The sequence below is a fragment of the Ceratosolen solmsi genome, unplaced genomic scaffold (genome assembly GCF_000503995.2).
Source record: "Ceratosolen solmsi marchali unplaced genomic scaffold, CerSol_1.0 scaffold57, whole genome shotgun sequence".
Lineage (NCBI taxonomy): Eukaryota > Metazoa > Arthropoda > Insecta > Hymenoptera > Agaonidae > Ceratosolen > Ceratosolen solmsi.
In genome coordinates this window covers 1,667,801-1,690,438 of record NW_011948427.1, presented here as the reverse complement: position 1 = coordinate 1,690,438, position 22,638 = coordinate 1,667,801, and the positions used below count along the sequence as shown (strand labels likewise).

Genomic DNA, 22,638 nt, shown 5'->3' with positions numbered 1-22,638 from the left:
AAAAAATATTTCTATCAGTGGAGGTTTAATTAAAAATAATGCAATGAGCAATTTTTCTTGAAAAAGAATAATTTTATAACTATTTATTATTTTCAATAATATGTCCTTTTTACTTTGTTTTTCTTTAATAATATGGATTATTTTTAATATAATAACTATAAAATTTGTATTATACCTATAATTTATATTTATAATAAAGTTGTTAAAACTATATAAAACATCTTTTTTAATATAAAATGAAGTTTATATATTGAATTCTACTTTATCGTATTATTTTTTGGTTTATATTTTTCAAAAATATCATTTTATTTTACAAATACATGATTATTTTAAAAATATATTTTGTATGAAAAAATATTTTTCTGAGCCAATTTTTGGAAATATATTTCCAAATTTATTTGGAATTATTATCTATTGGAATAATTTATCAATTAATTTTGATAAATAGTTAAAATTCTTAAATATAAAAAAATGATTTAAATTAAATTTTTCATTAAATTTGATTATCATTAAATGTAAGTATCTCATTACTTTTTTTTCAAAATTACAATAATAATGTATATAGTCCTAAATATTAAAATTTCATTTATTATAATTTTTTAATGAAAAATGTGATTTTAATACACATAGATATATTTTTTTTATTTTAAAAAATGGAATCTTAATAAGCATGTATTTTAATATACGTATTTAAAATGTTATATTATAAATATTCATTTTTATTTTTAAGTTGATTTTTAGATTAAAAAATTCTTCAAATTAATTAGCGTATTTTCTTATTTAAATAAATAACAGCAATTATAAAGTTCGAGGTAATTATATATGCTAAGACAGTATAAAGTTTGATAGTTTATTATTTATTTAGTTAATATTATGGTAAATTACAATTAGTTAATTAAAAAATAAAAATAACCTAGTACGGTTTTTAATAATAATATGCTACAAAATCTCCTTTTTTTAATTTAATTAATGACGTTAATGATATTATGTTTTTATAATTCTGTAAATATATATTTATAATTTTTCTTCGATATATGCAGGATAATCGTTAGAACCGATAACAATGCCGGTAATTGTTATCAAATAAAGGAAAAAGATGAATAAGAGATAAATAAGAATTAAGAAAGTTTCTTTAATTTTAAATCATTATGAATTTGTAGCATTTTAAAGATCTACATCAAAAAGTAATGACCTAAGTTTAAAGTGTACTTGGCTATAACTGACAATGTGTTAGTTGTATCAGCTGTAACTGCGCTATCTGTAGAAGCTGACTCTAAGCTCCCAAAGCCCTTCCGCAATGTTTGTCGATAATATACCATTATCAACCCATGTTAATTCTGCTGAAATAGCAGTTTTGGAAGTACGTTATGCTTATATTTTAGGATTAAATGTTAATATTAATGTATTAAGGTGAAATCACGAATAATTCTTTCTCCCATTATTTTCGCGTTCCATTAAATGGAAAAATTATTATTTAATGTTATAGATCGATAACAAACTGACCGCTATTAATTTATGTATGACAATTCATTTAAATCGCATAATAACTAGTTTTACAAAACTGAATAAATTGATTGGATTCTTTGCTAATCATCTAATCAAACTTGGAAGGTCGAAGTTGATACCGAAATGTGATTAGTTTATCATATGTGAAGCAGGCTCATATACAGTGACAGTCTCCGCCAAGTTCTAACAAAGCTCTCGTTTCGGGAGTAAAGAGGATTTTACAAGGATACACAGCCGCTAATTTCTAAGCAACGGTTGGGATCACCCACCAAAAATTTGCTTAAAAGCCTCGCTCCCAAAAGTAGTGATAGAAAAGCAAAGGAGGCGAAAACGACTACATCGATCCCTGCCTACCCCCTTCCCCCTCCTTTGACAACCGCACATCAGCCGGAGCATGCGTCGCGGCGCCCCCGACGACGACGACGACGACGACGCCACCACCGTTGTCAGCCACCCGCCCCTTTCGTTCGGCCCCGCTACGAACTTCCCCTTTCCGCACCTCCTTCTACAATCCTCTACCGAATAGAACAATAAGCGCGGATACGTCAGGTGCGGTTGTCGCTGAGGCCGCGGCGGCGTTACGCGCCTCTGTAAGCACGACCTTAAGGCGTTGGAGGCTCGTGTCCTGCGGTATTTCGGTAGCCAGCGAGGGAGAACGACTTTTAGAGGTGACTTTATAAAGTTTGTAATAGTGATGGGCATCCGTTTCGGGCGCGCTGAACGAATAATGCGAGCGGGAATTTGGTGGTTGACAGTGCAAAAGCTGGTTCGCAACTTTTGATCGATTCTTTATCGATCTTTGTCAATTTGCTTTGCATTATAATCAATCTGCTATGGCCAATGCGAGATAAGTTTTATAATCATATTATTGATTTATTACTATGCGGGCGATATTGTGTTAAAGTATTGTACAAAATAACTCAAATAGCATGATAAGAAGAGTTTTTGTATTGAGCATTAAAAAAAGAACGACACAAGGTGAGTCTCCATTTAAGTATTGCAATTTCTTGTTAAAAGAGAATTGTAGAATGTGACAAACTTAGTTAGAAATTAGAGTATAGACTCACAGGACTTTATTGATTTTATTTCATTTTAGAGCCATTGAGAAAAATTGTCACGTCCAGATACGTGACCCTCATGATCGAATTTCAAGTTGTATTGTGTAATATAGTGACGGAATTCAATAATACTTCAACAAATTTACCTTTACTTTATCTCATTGACAAGTTCGACCACTATTATCATCATTTACTGTTGTCTGACTGTTTTGTCTCACTTGTTTAATGGCAAATATTGCTTTGTAAAAATTGAGGATAGAAATTATTAGAGTTTAATGTATATATATATATATATATATATATATATATATATATATATATATATATTTAGAAAAAGTATACAAAATAGTTTATTATACTAATAAAATATACTATTAAAATTTAGATATTATATCTGAATAATAAAACTATTCTAAATACAATCTATAAATATTTTACTTGACTTTAATTTAATTCCTTTAAATGGCGTTTAAGCACTTATAATCAAATTTTTAAAATAATTGCATTTATCAACAATAAATATTTTTAATTTATGTCTTTTAGATGCCGTCAGTTAGGCGAATGATATTAAGTCACGTTATGTCGGGGATGTGTGCGAAAATTAATCGAAAGAAGCAGTTGCAAGGTGACGTCATGGATACGCCGCTGAAACGATGTCTATCCACTTTCGACATTACTCTTCTTGGTATGTATGGCAGTGCAGCAATAAAAATTCTTAAACGATTGTAGAAATTCCAAATAAGACTCTCTATTCGCTATAACTTGGGATAGTGAAAAGGGAGTCATAATTACAATTATACGCGTATATATTTTTTCTTACATTCTTATTTTAGTATATTACTTATGTAATTTTACAATATTATAAAAAATATTGAAAATATTAATTATTTTAATAGTATATATTATTTTTAAATTGAAATAAATAACATTGTTAGAAATGTGTGTGTGTGTGTGTGTGTGTGTGTGTGTGTATGTATACATAAGATATTAAATCTTATACTTACAAAATAAAATATATTATTTATGCTTCATTATTGATGAAATATAATTGAAAATAATATATATAATATTATATATTAAAGTTAAAAATATGAAACAAAATAATTGTTTTAGGGATCGGACATATGATTGGTGCTGGGATTTATGTTTTGGCTGGTCCTGTTGCTCGTGATATTGCTGGACCTGGCGTAATTTTGAGCTTTTTATTAGCGGGTTTAGCATCGTTATTAGCTGCTCTTTGTTATGCTGAATTTGGCGCCAGAGTACCAAAAGCTGGAAGTGCTTATGTATATGCTTATGTTTCCGTTGGTGAATTTTGGGCATTTGTTATTGGTTGGAATATCATTTTAGAGCACATGATAGGTTTGTGCCGTTTTTAGTATTATCATAAATAATCATCAAAATTATAAACGAAAAATTCTTTAAAAGCATATAAAATTGGCATAAGTTGTTTATATTTACTTTACATTTTTAACGGTAAGCTTATACAATTTTGAACGCGAATCTTATAAGATACGAAAATATTTATTTATGTTACGCTAACTTAATTAAATCGTTTTACATTAAAATATACGAGAGAATACAAATAAGAAAATAGTTCATTTCAATATAATTTCATAATTAAAGTCAATAATGGCTTGTAATAATAATTTTTATGGGTAGGCTTCAGTACGTAAACGAGTGATGAAAATATAATAATTATTAATAATAATTTAAATAATTAAAATCACTTCTAATACACTATTATAATATAAAAAATTTCGATAAATTCAAATATAAATCACATTCAAAGATTTATTACAAATTTCAAATTTTAAACATGTTTTAATTATCTCGTTGTGAATTTTATAATGATTTTATCGTTATATAAAAATCCAATCAAGACCAATCAAAGGTAGCGTAATACGTGAAAGCAAGCAAATTACTCATTTCACAATGGCGAGGCAATCTAAATTTTAATTATAGAAGATAAATTTGGTAGGTGCAGCGTCGGTGGCTCGGGCCTGGAGTGGTTACGTGGACTCCCTGTCCGGTCGAACAATCAGTAATCTGACGAGGTATCTCATAGGGGGTTACAGCGTCGATGAGTCAATTGGTAATGTCCCCGATCCTGTCGCTGCTGTTCTCTGCCTCGTTTACGCCTTCCTGCTCGCGATGGGCGTCAAGTGCTCCGCTGCAATCAACTCCCTCCTGACGATGGTCAACCTTGGGATCATGGGTCTCATTGTTGTGCTCGGTTTCTATCAGGCCGATCTTTCCAACTGGAACTACAGAGAAAACGGCTTTTTACCTTACGGCATTACTGGCGTTTTCGCTGGTATGATTTACAATCTGTTTTCGTGAAGTAATGATTTTTTACTCGAGTGTAAGAAAAGATGAAGAAGAAGAAGGAAAGGAAGACAGAGAGAGAGAGAGAGAGAGAGAGAGAGAGATGGAGAGAATAACTTCATTTGATCATTTCTAGTTTAAGAAAGCTTTATAGTACAGTAATATTCCGATTTACAATTATTAATTCTTATTATATTATATACTTATTGCAGTATAATATATATATATAATATTGTATTTTAATTTTATATTTAATTAATTTAATGATTAACACATTTAAAGATTTAGTTTTCTTTATATGAATTAATTAATTAGTGTCTGTTTATAGAGAGATTTAAATGTATTATTGTATGTATTATTGTTTTATTTGTTGTTGTATTATTTCGTTTTCATTATTCAACGATAATTCATTATATATATATATATATATAATGTGTTTATACATTTCTTTATTATAATTATTATTGTTATGGTTCTAAAGCTATAAGGGTGTTATTATTCAATTACTATTAATCTGAATCTATTTATATCTTATTACTCTTATTGTATAAACTTTACAACTGTTTTTTTTTTAAATGATATTATCATTTTTTAACACGATCTAAGAAATATACAGCTTACAATCACATATTTATTTTGTGTAATTATTTATTAAATATATATAATTTATAATTTAATAGATATATGTATGAACATCTTTCTATAGACATTAATTAGCAATGAAATTAGAAATTCATCTTATAATAAATTAAAATACTCTTGGCAGTGTTGAATTATATTCATGCATAGCTAATTGGTAACTTATTGTTTTTTTGTCTGATTTTTTAAATGAAGTATTCTGATGTATTTTTATAATTATAATTAATCCAACCGTTTAAATTAATAAATGCGAAATTCACAATCATTTGTAAAAAATTAAAAAATTTGTATCGATTCATTGGTTATTTATCTTACATTTTACGTATTGAATTTTTGGTTCTTTAATTGCTTTAACTTTTTTTTGAGAGCACGTTGAATATTATTCAAATATATGTTATTATATACAAAAATAGTTTGAAAAGTTTTATTAAAATAGTTTCAGTAAAATATATTATCTTAAAATTTGTTGTCCCTAAGGATTAGATAATAAGGTTAAAACCTTCATTAATCAATAAAAAAAGCTCTCCCAAGCCTAATAAAAAAAGTATAGTGTAAGTGTACAGGGAAAGTTTACTTTTATTTTGTATTAGAGACACATACATTTCATATGTAGTAAGATATCTCTTATTCATTCTATGAGTAAATATTAAGTTAAAACAAACATCCGTTGCCTAATAAGTGGAATTGTATGTTGAAATGATAAAGAATAATTTGAAAGTAAAGTAATCATTTTTCTCGAAGGGGCTGCTACTTGCTTCTACGCCTTCGTCGGCTTTGATTCGATAGCAACTTCAGGCGAAGAAGCTCGCGATCCTAGTCACAGTATACCGCGTGCTACGGGATTCTCAATGGCCATCGTCACCATGGGCTACATTCTCGTTAGCGCGGCTCTCACTTTGATCGAGCCCTACTCGAAGATTAGTCGTACCGCTGCTCTGCCCGAAGCTTTCTCCTCCAAAGGAATCCCGTGGGCAAAATACGTTATAAGGTCTGTTTACGAAGAACGAAATGTATTTTTCGTGCTTTTTATTTTCTAACATATGTTAATTTGGAAAAGAAGTGTCTCGTACGATGGTATCAATAAAACCTGCTGCGCTCCTTTTTAATTAAACGTTAAATAATAACAAATAAAGTTAGTATAAAATTGTAATTTAATCTAATCGTGATTTAAATGAGCTGAATGTTCATAACTATTTAATATCATCACATTAAACGATTAAAAAATGTTACATAATTCCCAGAAACTATGCGTCGCTAAAATAAAGCACTACATTTATTGCCAAAGTATTATTTATTGTACGTGTTTAACTTAATAAGCAATGAATATGAATATTAAAATGTCTGTCGCAGCGAAAAAATAAGGAAACTCACCTGGTGTTTGTGTTTTAGCGTGGGTGCTCTTTGTGGTATGACGACGACCCTTTTTGGCTCGCTCTTTTCCCTGCCACGCACCATGTACTCAATGGCGAGCGATGGCTTACTATTTGGTTTCCTGGCGCGCGTGAGCAAACGCACTCAAGTGCCCAGTGTCAATCTCGCGATAAGCGGCGCCGTGAGCGGTCTCATAGCTCTCCTCTTTGATATTGATCACCTTGTCGAGTTCATGTCGATCGGCACCTTCCTTGCTTATACCATCGTCTCGGCGAGCGTGATTGTCCTGAGATATAAGCCGCCACCGCTACCATCCCATGCCATGGACAATACCGTCTCCTCAGACACAGCGACACTCGCAAGCTCCTCGACTCACCAGCTAGTCTCGCCGGCCAATACCGACCTCGCCCTCGACTCCAGCGACTGTAATAGCATGTGTACTTCCGTCGACTCGCAGGTTCACCACTTTTTAAAATTACGTTCTCATTGAGCCAATCAATTAAATATGTGTGTGTGTGTGCGCGCACGCGCGCGTGTGTGTGTGAGTGATAATAAATTGTTGTGAGTAATAATTGTATTAACGAGAATACGTATTGAAAATAGTAAAATATTATTGATAATGACGTAACTTTTTTTTTAGCTCATTCGAGGATTTTGCACGGATGGAATAGGAAGAGTGAAACCGCGCTATACATGGCTTGCGAATTTCCTTGGCAATTGCAATCCAGGAACCACCGTGACTACATCTATTATATTTTATTCTGTTGCCTGCGTTTCACTATGTTTACTATTGGTATTCTTATCTCAAAATACCTACTCACCGGCCTGGTGGGATTATATAATGTTAATTAATCTCATCATCATTCTTATAGCGAGTAGGTTCTTATTTTTACTTTTACGTATTCTTTCAATTAGATTTAGAATTACAAATGAACTAAAAACATAAATTGTTTGCCGCTTTAATTAATAATTTCTGAATTACTTTATATAATTAATTTTAAATTAAAAAGACAAAGCTTACAGATTTCAATGAATTGTTTATAGGTCTTTTAGTTATCGCCGCACATCAACAAAATCCAGCTAATCTAACTGGTCCCAGTTTTAGAGTTCCAATGGTTCCACTTGTACCAGCTCTGAGTATTCTTTTAAATATCAGTCTAATGTTTCATCTATCTTTATTAACGTGGTTACGGTTTTTTGTATGGATGATAGTTGGTGAGCATTATTTCATTATAAAATTAATACTATTAAAAATGAATAGAACAATATCGTTTTTATCGCCATAAAAATATTGTATTTAATTAATAAAAGTGAAAACTTTTATCCATAATTAGGAATTAATGGAAGAGATTTTATTTATGACAATTGAATTATTTGTATAATGTAAGTCAACAAGTTTGAACATTAAGTTTAGTTTTTATTAATAAGTTTATTGTTTGTTTAATTGAGAAATATTTTAATTGATTGTAAAATAAACGTCCTATTCAGTACGATGATAAATAAAGTTATAATAATGAAATACTTTGTGATTGTAAATGGAAGAAAAGTTATAAAATATTATTTGTTCCGATAAGTTCAGTATAGCAAACCTCGACTACTTTATGTTGGAAATAGTAACATGCGAAATAATGTGTTAGTCACATTAATATTATTAATATAACTTTAAAAATCGGTTAATTTAATAATGTGTTTTAGAGAAATAACAATATTATAATAACAATTAATAATTAAAATAACAATTAGGGATATAAGTATTAAAATTCATTAAAATTATTAAACGAATGCGATCGACAGTTATTGAAGGTGTAAATCTAATAATAGATGTAATAAAAATCTAATAATAATAGATGTAATGCTAATAATAGCTATGTCAATTTCTTTACAGGTTTGCTGATATATTTTTTATATGGAATTCACTATAGCAAGGAAGCCGTTGATCCAAATTCTTATGCCGTTTTAATGGAAACTACCGAGGCAGAAAGAGGTGCCAACTGGGGTTCCTGCAATTTAAGGCTCAATCGTAAAAACGACACCACACCAATTCTTAACAGCGATGAACTATTGCATTAAGAAAAAATTCTTATGTATGATAACATTAAATTTTGAAAAATTTAGATAAAGAGTATTGACCCAGATTCTGGTAGAAGTAAGTTACTATGTTATTGATTCAAAAATTGTGATAAAGAGAAAACATTTATTTGGCGAATCAATTTGTAGTGTATATTGTAGTATATATTAGAATCTTGATAAAGTATGTGCGACTTTCTACTAGAAAACACATAGCAAATGAAAAATGAAGTTTTATCTGAGATCTTCATTTTGATTTACATATAAGAATGATAGCAGATTTATTTTGAAAAATGCATATATGTGGTATGCAAATACAAAAAGACTGAAAACAAAAAGATGAAAATTGAAAAATGTAATGAAGTATTGACAAAATAATATTTATATTCAGTCAAAAATTATTTTCTCTCGTGCAAAATAAAATAGAAAGATTTAACTTTAATTTAAATTTTTTTTTAAATTTCAAAAGAAATATGCGTATCTACCTATCTATCTATCTATCTATCTATCTGCCCATCTATTTATATATATATATATATGTGCACATATGCACATATATGTTCATCGTTAAAAATGGTGTGCTTTGACATTAACATCAACTGTTAATTTAAGAGGCGCATGGTGCTATTACAGACATTTTAAAGCCAATTCATGAAATATAGAATACAAGCATTTTTTTCATTTTGTAAGATTTTAAGTTGAATAGCTTTTAAAATAACAGACCAAAATAATTCTTTCAACTATATTGACAGTTGAATATATATTCAAGTACAAAAGTTGTTTCTAAAATTTATTAATTTCTGTTTAAAATTACTTGGGTAAACCTTATATTTACAAGACAATACATTGTTGCGAAGGAAAAAAGTAACGGTCATAAAAAATAATGCATACCAGTTGCTAAAAGTGAACTTTGCTAAAATTATATGTGTATTATATATATATATATATTATTATTATATATAATAAATATATTATAATATATATACTATATTATATATACTATATATAGTATATTAATTATATATATATATATATATATATATATATATATATATTATATATAATAAATTTATTATAATATATATACTATATATATATATATATATATACGTATATGTCTGTAAAACGTAAGAATGTGATGCTGTAAAAATAATTTGAAAAAATACCAATTAATTTTTATTATTCTGACAATAGTCATTAAATGTATTATTTTAAACATAAGTGAATATGTGTATAAAACATGCTGTTTAAATAATGTTTGAGTGATGATCTCATTGTGTTTATTAGATATTTCATAAAATATGTAATGTTTCATCCAAATATTTTAAAAATGTCTCATTATATGCGTATGATTTTCTCTACAAATTATAATTTATTTTGAAAATAAAATTAATCTAAAAAGACAAATTTAATGTATAAAACAATATATCTTTAATTAATCTTTGGTAAAACGATAAGAAAAAAAACAACTGTGGAAGAGAATTTTTTGTTTCTCAAATAAGCGATTAAAGCTAAGTCTTATGAACAATATAGTGCACTTAAATTTTAAATGAAACATTAGAGCGACAGTAATAGGGTAATTTATCGTATCGTAATTGGTAATTAAATATCGATAAATTACTAAGACTGAAAACAATTTAAAGCAATCAGATAGAATAAATGCAGTCAGTCGAACAGTTGACCTTCTTGGATTAGATTTTTGTTGACTAACGTATACACAAGCTTCTGCGAAATTAGAGATGCTTTTTAAACTTTTGTTCTTAATAAGTATGTCTAACATACTGACTCCTATAAGCTCCAGTAAACATGTTCTTCGTCGTGATTTAAACAGTGTTAACTTTGAAAAGCAGTTGCCTTCAATTGAGATACGAAAGGTATTACCTACGTATTTTCTAAACTGCACGTTTGTATTAGCATTACAAACCAAACTTTTATTACTTTTTTTGTTAATAGTTATAAATAATAAAACAATTTTTTATTTTGGTTCCTCTTAATGTTTAACAGGTGTAATGCTTTTAATTTAGATATTTGAATATATATATATATTAATTGCCTTTGTATTTCAATGAACATTAAGAAATAATTTTTATATAAACTTTATTTTTTCAAATATATTTTTTAATATAGAATTAATGAATGAAATTCTGTTCTCTTTACATTCCATCTTTTGGGAAAAGCTTAATTTTTAAAGAGTAATTACACCCGTTTATGTATTTAACAGTTTAATTGAAATTCAGGCATTTGAAATTTTTATAGAGCAATAATTTGGATCTTGTTATACTTTGAATATTTTTAACTATTGTATGTTCCCAAAAATATTTTATAACTAAATTTTATACATACATTAAGAAGATATGACAAATTAAATATCAATATAAAATAAAGAAAATATGTATATATTTTCTTTTTGAAACTTTTATTTATAAATATCGCACTAAATGGATTTGTTATTTAACACATTAATAATTACAAAATACTGGAAAAATAGGTATCTTTAAAAACGTTTATTTTAAATATATTACATTAAAATATTTTTCTGTGAATATGGTTTTCTAGTATTTAACGTTCTTTTGCTTTAAACAATTTATATTTTACCAAATGTAGAATATTTAATTATTTTCATATTAATATGGATTCATACGTATTAATCTGATGTTCCTATTTTAATAGGAAAATAAGCGAGACGATGATATAGCCAAAAAATTAAATATAGATGATCTGGAACAGTTGCCAAGAATTGATGGATCTCAGGAAATGGTACGAGACGGAAATATTCGCATGGTAATGCAAACTATGCAGAAGAGATTTGTTAATAATCGAAAGGAAGAGAGTCACTGTTGCATTTAATGTACAAATTTTTAAAATAATAAATTCAATGTATTGCAAGTGAATAATTATTACTTGGAATATTTTTAAATGTATTGTGAATACATCCAATTCTCAAAAACCTGCGGCTGTAAATTATACATTAATGTATTAAAATTTCGGTTTTCAATGCAATTGTCTTCGTATTTATTAACATATTAATTAACTAAAACAAAATATTTTCCTAAAAATGAATAAAATTTTTAAGCTATTATAATTTATAATCTTTTAAAACTTTAAAAATTTGATGTATTTATAATATAAATTTACAATACACTTAATTATAAATTTAATTATTGTTTTAATTATAATTGTATTTAGTTCAATAAATTATGAGTTATTATCTATAACATTGGATATATTGTTTCTAATGAACTCATTCCAAAGCAGAGCATAAAAGTATAATTGTTAATTTTTCTTTAAAAAAAGAAACCCGTTTATATCAAATCTAATTATATGTTTTTATTATATTTTTAAATATAATTCTTATAATAATGAAACAATCAAAAGATTATTCTTAGTTTATAAATTTTATTATATTTATTGTTTATTAAATACAGTATACATTTAAATAAATAAATAAACAAACGAATAAATATTTATAAATTTAATTTAAATGTAAAATATTCTAAGTTTAAATAAATTATATGGATATAAATAAAATATGATTTTTACGATATTATATTGATTCAATATTATTTAATATTAATATTATTTAATATTCAATATTTTTCTTTTATGAATATATATATTATTTAATTAATGAGATTTTTGTAATAACTCTATTAGGAAAAATAATGTCTATATGTACATCAAGTTAACAACGCAGCATTCTATATGTATTAAAATTTAATTTTATATACTGATGTAAAATTTTTTATTATAATTCAATTTGTAGATAGCTTTACAAATATTATCAATTATTGATGTTTAATATTTAAAATAATCATTTAGCATAAATAATTTACTACATAAACTATTGAGTAGTAGTGTTAATAATAACAGTTATTACATTTACCTTCAAAATTACATATGAATACCGAGATATTTTAAGTGATTATATTTATGTATTTAATAATGCATTTTGTCTCCTTAAAATTATTGTAGTTTTTTCTTATAATTACATACCATTTAACTGAATAAAGGCAAATAATAAACACCATATAATTGTATCAATAACAGAAAAAATATATCGATTTGCAATTAAAACTTTATTGTCTATTGCATTTTATCATTTCAAAAAATATATCAATATTTTTATAATATTGATAATTTAGAAAGTCTTTTATTTACAAAGTAAAATTTTATAAAGCATTGTTTATCAAATAATTATTTATTCAATAGGATGCAAATGGCTGGTTAATTTTTTATAAAGTTATGATACATAGATAAAAATTTATTAATATAATGTATAATTTTTGTTATTAAATTTTGTATATTTTAGTATTTATGTACTTACTGTACAATGGTGTATAAAACAATAATACAAGGTAAAGATTAAATTTAAAATAATATACTATAAATATTATGTCATTTATCAATTGATAGTTAAAATAATAAAGCAATGTTTATCTGATAATAAATGAAATAAATTAAAGCATTGTTGTAGTTGCAAACGAACGAGGTTTATCAATTTTATAGAATTTAAAATATGCTACAATTTACATATATTGTGCTCACTTTTTTATTTGTTTTTTATTAGAGTCATCGCTGTGGCCTATAAGTTATTCTTCTTTTATGTTCACATATAGGATGCAGTAATCGATAAACATAATTTTTATATGAAGTTCTTACAAATTAAGTTTTAAAATAAATGTATAGTTTTAGAACGGTTACAAGCTTTAAATGCAAATACAAAAATACATCCGCCATGTTGCTCGTTTCGACGCTTTGATTTGACAACACGTCAGGGTGGAGTTGATTGTCGGTTTGTCTCGGAAAACTCCCAGGCAGTGCCCTTTTTAGGGCACTTACGGGTAAGTATTTATAAAATTATTTTTATTATATTACCTTTTAGTTTTACTAGAATAATGTTTTTGTCTTGTAATTGTGACTTTTCTTTAATTTTATATATAAATAAAACATAACCTGCTTGTTACTGAATATGATTAAATTTTAATTAAAAACTTAATTTGAAGCAACTATATATTAAATGTAAAATACTAAAATATTTAAGTATTTTTTAAAATAATATTTTACGAAAGACATTCATTGAGGTAACATGATTATAGAACAGCTATAGCATTGTTTTAGCAAATTTTAGTTCTGGTTACTTCATTATTCAAAAGATTTTATAATAAAATTCTTTCTTAAGGTATAGTCATGGCTACTGATAAAGTAACTCTTGCGGATGCTTTATCTAATGTTGATGTTCTTGATGAGTTCACAATGCCTGATGAACAACCATGCATTGAAGCACAACCATGTTCTGTTGTTTACCAAGCTAATTTTGATACTAATTTTGAAGATAGAAATGGATTTGTGACTGGCATTGCTAAGTATATTGAAGAAGCAACTGTTCATGCAAGTTTGGTATGTATAAATTAAAATTTATTTTATTCTAAACAATATTATATAAATGTCCCTAATTCTATCTGTAATACATAGAACGAGTTATTGGAAGAAGGATTAGAGCATGCTGTGATGCTTTATACATGGAGATGTTGTTCAAGAGCAATACCACAACCAAAGTCTAATGAACAACCTAATAGAGTTGAAATTTATGAAAAAACTGTAGAAGTTCTTGCACCGGAAGTCAATAAATTATTAAATTTTATGTATTTTCAAGTAAGTAATATTTTATTTTGATTTTAAATTAAATTATATAACTTTTATTATAGTACTTATTGAATAATATTAACAGCTGAATTTTTATTTATGTATTTTATATGCACAAAGTTATTTTATAATCAATTTATACTACATTGAATATTTATATAAATATATTATTTTTATATTATGTTTGTATAACTGGAAATAAGTATAACTAGCCATATATATAATAATGTTATAAATAAAATTCATACTTTACAATTTATTTGTTCAGCATAAATATAAATTTTTTGTTTAATACTTGATATAAATACATTTTAATTTTTGTCTCAATTAATTATTTAACTTACAATTGTCACATATTGTATTATTGAATTATTGAAATTAATATTACAGAGGAAAGCAATAGAAAGATTTTCAGCTGAAGTAAAACGGTTATGTCATCAAGAAAAAAGAAAAGATTTTGTATCTGAAGCATACTTATTAACTTTAGGAAAATTTATTAATATGTTTGCAGTCCTAGATGAGCTTAAAAATATGAAATCTAGTGTTAAAAATGATTATTCTACTTACAGAAGGTAATCATTCCTTTCTACACAAAACTTTAAGTATTATTCACAATTTACTATTTCTTATATTGAAATATTTTTTGATAGAGCTGCACAGTTTTTAAAAGTTATGTCAGATTCACAGACACTTCAAGAATCTCAAAATTTATCAATGTTTTTAGCAACTCAAAATAAAATTAGAGATACAGTAAAAGAAAATTTAGAAAAAATCCAAGGTTATGAAGAATTGTTGGCTGATGTTGTAAATATTTGTGTTCATATGTTTGAAACGAAAATGTACCTAACACCAAATGAAAAACACATGTTAGTAAAAGTTATGGGTTTTGGTCTCTTTTTAATGGATAGTGAATTGTGCAATATTAATAAATTAGATCAAAAGAAAAAATTGAAACTAGATAGAATCGATAGGATTTTTAAAAATTTAGAAGTTGTGCCACTATTTGGGGATATGCAAATTGCTCCTTTTAATTATATTAAGCGATCGAAACACTTTGATGTATCAAAATGGGCACTATCTTCTTCTATAAATAGCATGAGTCCACAAGCCGATTTAATGGTGCATTTACCTCAAATTCGTGAAGATCATGTAAAATATATAAGTGAATTAGCAAGGTATAAAATTAAATCAGTATAAAAGATGTTAATGTAATATAAATTTTATTCATTCATTTTATTAGATATAGCAATGAAGTTACTACAACTTATAAAGATTGTGGAAGTGACATTGAAAATAGAGAAACTGCTGAATTAGCTTTACGTGGCTTGCAATTATTATCACAATGGACTAGTGTTGTGACTGAATTATATAGTTGGAAATTACTACATCCAACTGATCATCATATGAATAAGGAATGTCCTCAAGAGGCTGAGGAGTATGAAAGAGTTAGTGTTTTGCTACAATAAATATTTTAACTATTTTATTAAATAAAAACTAACAATATTTGTATTTATAGGCTACCCGTTATAATTATACAGACGAAGAAAAGTTTGCATTGATTGAAGTAATAGCTATGATTAAAGGTCTTCAGGTTTTGATGGCTCGTATAGAAACTGTTTTTGTTGATGCTATTCGTAGAAATATATATGCTGAATTACAAGATTTTGTACAATTAATTCTTCGAGAACCATTAAGAAAAGCAATAAAAAATAAAAAAGATTTAATTAGAAGGTTCATATTTAATACAAAAATTACTTCAATTATATATAATTTAATGTTACTATTATTTTATTTCAATTTAGTATTATTGTTTCTGTACGAGAAACTTGTGCAGATTGGCATTTTGGAGTAGAACCTACAGCAGATCCAGCACTTAAAGGAAAAAAAGATCCAGATAATGGATTTGGTATCAAAGTGCCAAGAAGAAAAGTTGGTATGTAATATGTATTTTTTTTTACATAATTTATTTAATTATGTGTTACTTAAATTTATAAATTTATTTGTGAAGGTCCATCATCAACTCAACTGTACATGGTACGTACAATGCTTGAATCACTAATTGCTGACAAAAGTGGCGGGAAACGTACGCTACGGAAAGATATCGATGGTCAATATCTTATCCAAATCGATCAATTTCATAAAACTAGTTTTTATTGGAGTTACTTATTAAATTTTAGTGGTAAGTTCAAATGAATTTGCATTTTTTCAAAATTGAAAATTTTTTTTATTAAAAATATACTATTAAAATTAAAGAATTAATCAAATATTTATTCTGTAGAGTCTTTACAAAATTGTTGTGATCTATCACAATTATGGTATAGAGAATTTTATCTTGAGATGACCATGGGCCGTAAAATACAGGTAATAGCACCATTTAATAATCTCTTTAAATAAGCGCTTAAGAACTTAATAAACAACTCATAAAAAATACGATATCTGTCATATCTTTACTATTTCGTTTCTGCTTAAAATTCTGTTCTATCATAAGTCACGTATGTTGACGATATTCTTCCTAACACGATATTAGCCATTTTCTCTGACTGATTTCATGACTAGAAATGCCATGTGCGACACCAGCATAATGAGGAATGCAGCGATTTGATCACCATGGAGAAACGCATTCAGGTATTCTATTCGCCTCAAAATCATCACTTCTTGGAATTGCACGACTGGGAATTGGATATATTTCAGTTGCACTATGGTTTTTTCTGTTTCATGTCTATATGTGTGTGCTTGATAATTCCTGCGAGTATGCTAAAAAAACATGAATATTTCATATAAAAGTTCTATAAATACACAGAACTACTTGAATGTTTGTTTATCAATATATAACTAAAATTTTCTATTATAATTTAACTTTATTATAATTATATCTTTTATACAATTTCTTTTTATTAATAAATTTAAAATACGGAAAATAATATTTATGTCCTATGAGTTTTTAATATGTTGACATATATTATGCATTGTTTATTTTAATATTTAGTTTTCTAATAAGTATTAAATTAATAGAGATTATAGAACAGATTATAACACTACCTTCTTCAAATCATAAATTTATGTTTTAAGAACTTGGTTCTTTAGAATAAATAAATTAAAAATTTTAATTAAATTAAATGAGAATAAAATAATTTTAACATTAATATTGGTCGAATGCTAATAAAGTATAAATATTTTTTATGAATAAAATTTCATAATGCATAATATAATTATTGAAATTTTTTATATCAGTAATAACTATATATAATTTAAGTAATTAATAATGACTAAAAGTAAATTTTAAAATTCGTGCACTATAGTCATTATAATTGTTACAGTATTAAAAAAAATTGTAAATATTTTCTAGATTTTTGCTTTTTGTTAAATAGAAGATCAAATTTTGATATTCGAATAATCTTATTTTAATTCTTGAATTACAGTTTCCAATTGAAATGTCTATGCCCTGGATTTTAACTGATCACATTCTGAGAAGTAAAGAACCTTCGATGATGGAGTGAGTTTTAAATTTTATAAAAAATTATTTTACTTCTATGTTCAATTACAAGAAAAAAATTATAAAATACTTATTCTATAGTTAATTATAGTAGAAGAATACTGACATTTTTTACATTCCTTTTATTTATATTTTAAGAATTATTTTTAATATTGTATGTATTTGATGTTTATTTGTTTTATTATAAAATGAAATTAAAAAAATGTATTTGATTATATTCTTTTAACATAATTATAATTAAAAGAAAAAATAAATGTTTCTATATATTTAATTATAAATAATAAATCGTGATAATGTCATTATAGTACGAATTATAAATATTAGACGAAATTAAAAAAAAAAAAAACTTTAGATTGCAAAATTTATAACGATTTATAATATTACAGGTATGTACTTTATCCATTAGATTTATACAATGATAGTGCATTGTATGCTTTAACCATATTCCGCAAACAATTTTTGTATGATGAGGTTGAAGCCGAGGTAAATTTGTGTTTTGATCAGTTTGTTTACAAACTCAGTGAACAAATTTTCGCCCACTATAAACAATTAGCTTCGAGTATTTTGTTAGATAAAAGATTTCGAGTTGAATGCTTAGCTGCTGGGGCTTACATTTTATCATATCCGCGAGCAAATCGATACGAAACTCTTCTTAAACAACGGCATGTTCAACTACTCGGTCGTAGTATTGATCTTAACAAACTGATAACACAGCGGATTAATGCTGATATGCAAAAATCATTAGACTTGGCTATTAGCAAGTTCGAATCTGGAGATATAACAGGAGTTATTGTAAGTGTGATTTTTTCTCAAGTATTCTTTTTTTTATTTCTTTATTAACTATCTAATCCACAGAATCTTATTGCCTACAATATTCTTTACTAAGTCATAGAAATAATTGTTAAGTAATTTATCTTTAATTAATTTTTAAGGAATTGGAAGGATTATTACAAGTCAATCGTTTAACACACAAACTTCTTAGTAAATGGCTTGCATTGGACGAATATGATGCAATGTTTAGAGAGGCTAATCATAACGTTTTAGCTCCTTATGGACGCATTACACTGCATGTTTTTTGGGAACTTAATTATGACTTTTTGCCAAATTATTGTTACAATGCAGCTACAAATAGGTAAAATTATTTTATAAATAAATAAAAATTATTTCGTAGTTTTTTTTTATAAAATTGTTATAAAATGTGTGTTTGATATGGAGAACAATGTAAGCATATTTACACATGGAAAAATTAATACAATTTAAATTTCTAAGTTTAGCTAAAGCGGACTAAACTTAATTTTTTAAATTCGAGAAAGAAAATTATTAAAAGTTATTTTAAATTATTAAATGAAAGATGAAAAGGATTTAGAAATAAAGTAAAATAATAGAAAATATTTCAAATGATATTAACTTTGTTGACTGAACAGCCATTCTCTTTTTTCCATTTGAAGGGAATCATCAATGTTTTTAATTGTGCCTTCTCTACTGAAAATGTATGCCATCCACTTTTTAATATAATTGATAACAATAATAGCTTATAAGAATTTCCAATAGATAGATTTTAACTTTTTCGTTCATATTTCCACAGTACTGATAAAATACAGTAAGTGAATATTGAAAATTAAGATTTGAAATATCAATAATGAAAATAACTGCAATAAGTAAAGAATATAACACAATGGTTATAATAAAATTTATGAAGCTGTACAATAGAATTTATGAATTTTGAAAATAATTAAATTCTTAAATTGTTACTAATTTTCGTAAAGAGGAATATGTTAATTATGTTTAACTTTATAATAAACTTCACTTTAATAAAATTTCCATTATATTATATCCATTATTTTCCTTACCTCAATTAGATTTATTAAATGTCGGGGACTACAATTCGTACAACCAGTTCATCGCGACAAGCCACCACAAATGTCCCATCATTATCTCTGGGGTAGCAAGCAACTGAATCTCGCTTACAGCACTCAATACGGACAATATTCAGGTTTCGTCGGATTTTATCATTTTCGTACAATGTGCAAGCTTCTCGGCTACCAGGGAATAGCCGTCGTTATGGAGGAGCTCCTTAAGATCGTGAAATCTTTGATTCAGGGCAGTCTTTTGCAATTCACGAAAACCCTTATGGAGGCTATGCCGAAAGTCTGCAAATTGCCAAGATATGATTATGGATCACCAGGTGTACTCGGATATTATCACGCCCAACTGAATGATATTGTGCAATATCCCGATGCGAAGACCGAGCTCTTTCATAATTTCCGCGAATTCGGAAATACCATTCTGTTTTGTTTGTTAATGGAACAAGCTCTCTCACAGGAGGAAGTTTGTGACCTCATGCATGCCGCGCCATTCCAAAATATTCTGCCGAGACCTTATTGCAAAGGTAATGTAGAATTCACTATGTACGAGTATTGTTGGTAAATGATGCTAATGAAAGTTAATAGTAAAGCAACTTGCTTAAGTGAATAAATTGTAAAGAGAGCTATAATTATTACTCATTGTGAATAAATTTGTATGCAGAAGCTGAAACTTCATTTTAATAAATGATAGTGGATTTATTAATATTTTATTTCTAATAATATTAGAAATCAATGAAAATTAATTCATATACTTTTAATTTTTTTTTTTTTTTTAAATAATTTTATAAAGCAACTGTAAAGAAAAGACTGATATTCCGCTAGTTAGTTTAATAATATTCAAAAGAATATTGTTTAACATATATCAATTTCTTTAATCACAAGGACAATCTTATAAATTATCAATTACTTATTAATTATTTTACTTTCGAAACGATTTTTATAAATTTTTAACAGTTAATAATCTTTAAAAAATTTATTTATAACATTAATTATATGAATTATTTGTACTTTCATTACAGAGGGAGAAAAACCAGAAACTAAACAAAAAAGATTAGAGGTTAAATATTCAGCACTTCAAATTGTACCAAATGTTGACAAATATGGAACAGCAAAAGTAAATTAATAATACTAAAGTTTTTAAATCACAATTAAATAATTGAATTTAATATTATATTAATGTAAGTAGTAATGAAAAAATTCAGCAACCATTGTATGATTTTAGCAAGCAATGGTTGCCAAAGAAGGAGATTTGTTGACGCGAGAGAGACTCTGTTGTGGTTTGTCAATATTCGAAGTTGTACTAAGTAGATTACGTAGCTTTTTGGATGATCCAATTTGGGTAGGACCACCACCAGCTAATGGAGTAATGAATATTGACGAATGTACCGAATTTCACAGACTTTGGAGTGCGCTTCAATTTGTTTACTGTATTCCTGTGGGAGATACCGAATTTACAGTCGAGTTAGAATCATATTATTAATTATTAATCTTATAGAAATATCTGAGTATCGATTTAATAAATTTTCAAACATCAAGATTTGTTTTTGATTTTTAATAATCTTAATTACGAATATATGAACATATTTAAAATATTCAAATTTAATGATATTTTTAGAGAATTATTTGGTGAAGGCTTGCACTGGGCTGGGTGTGCAATGATTATTCTTCTGGGGCAGCAAAGGCGATTCGAGGCTTTAGATTTCTGCTATCATATTTTAAGAGTACAGCGGGTTGATGGCAAAGATGAAAATGTCAAAGGAATTGTATGTATGAATTTTATTTTAAAGTATTTATAATATTTACTTCAAATCGGTGTTTTAGCTATCAATAATTTTTTTAAATAAATAAAAATTTTGTTTATGTTTTCGTTGCACTTCATTATAACAAATCTGAATCTAACATACAATTTATTAATTTCTTAATTATTAAACTATATGGTATTCAATTTTTAAATGATGATAATATTTACTTCATTTACTGTTTAACTTTTAAAAATGTTTGTTTTGTTAGATGTCAACAAATTAAAAGCAATATTTCCAATCATATAATTTTCTTAATTTTAGCATTTAAAACGTATGGTAGATAGAATCAGACGCTTCCAAGTCTTAAATTCACAAATTTTTGCTGTGCTGAATAAATATCTTAAAAGTGGCGATAGTGATGCTTCTAGTGTCGAACATGTCAGATGTTTTCCACCACCTATTCATCCATCATTAGCTCATGTTCAGCAGCACTATCATGCTCCAGAGTATTTAAGACAAGTAAATCATCCATAAAGAAACCAAAGTAGGTTTATAGATATGACAATTATTCCGTTATTATTACTATAATTATTCGCCAAAAGTTATTAAACGAATGCAAAATCCAACACCATTAAAAAGATCTTAAAATATATCTTATGTTTTTATATACAATTATAATTCATTATAATTAATTTAGTTAATTTCTTTTTCCTTATTTATACATTCATTTTGCACAATTCAATGTATTTCATACATAAACAATAGTATTATACACTATTAAATGTAATTAAATAACTTGTAAGGATGTTTTGGAAAATTATGTGTATCAATAAGAATTTCTGTTCTCAATACTTATATTAATAAAGTAATTTTATATTTCGGAAATTTTGTATGATCAATGCATAGACAATTGTTTTATTTAATTA

The 22,638-nt window shown here is 26.5% G+C and overlaps 3 protein-coding genes across 3 annotated transcripts; all 3 read left to right on the top strand.

Moving 5' to 3' along the window:
* Nucleotides 1–2,148: 2,148 nt before the first annotated feature.
* LOC105363419 (cationic amino acid transporter 4) lies at nt 2,149–8,987 on the top strand. The gene is made up of 9 exons (XM_011501099.1): nt 2,149–2,174; nt 3,108–3,249; nt 3,678–3,926; nt 4,546–4,881; nt 6,273–6,519; nt 6,921–7,359; nt 7,543–7,777; nt 7,947–8,117; nt 8,788–8,987. Exons 2-9 carry the CDS (start codon nt 3,108–3,110, stop codon nt 8,970–8,972), a joined length of 2,004 nt encoding a protein of 667 aa, XP_011499401.1. The 5' UTR covers nt 2,149–2,174; the 3' UTR covers nt 8,973–8,987.
* Nucleotides 8,988–10,627: 1,640 nt separating this feature from the next.
* LOC105363418 (uncharacterized) lies at nt 10,628–11,920 on the top strand. The gene is made up of 2 exons (XM_011501098.1): nt 10,628–10,843; nt 11,640–11,920. The coding sequence occupies exons 1-2, from the start codon at nt 10,709–10,711 to the stop codon at nt 11,814–11,816; spliced, it is 312 nt and encodes a 103-aa protein (XP_011499400.1). The 5' UTR covers nt 10,628–10,708; the 3' UTR covers nt 11,817–11,920.
* Nucleotides 11,921–13,712: 1,792 nt separating this feature from the next.
* On the top strand, nt 13,713–22,329 carry Sra-1 (Cytoplasmic FMR1-interacting protein Sra-1). Its single transcript, XM_011501097.1, has 19 exons — nt 13,713–13,810; nt 14,149–14,366; nt 14,442–14,621; nt 15,003–15,184; nt 15,263–15,787; nt 15,853–16,057; nt 16,129–16,343; nt 16,415–16,545; nt 16,621–16,791; nt 16,891–16,973; nt 17,169–17,237; nt 18,032–18,105; nt 18,492–18,897; nt 19,038–19,237; nt 19,965–20,494; nt 20,990–21,084; nt 21,193–21,431; nt 21,586–21,733; nt 22,034–22,329. The coding sequence occupies exons 2-19, from the start codon at nt 14,157–14,159 to the stop codon at nt 22,244–22,246; spliced, it is 3,876 nt and encodes a 1,291-aa protein (XP_011499399.1). The 5' UTR covers nt 13,713–13,810; nt 14,149–14,156; the 3' UTR covers nt 22,247–22,329.
* The last annotated feature ends 309 nt before the right edge of the window (nt 22,330–22,638 follow it).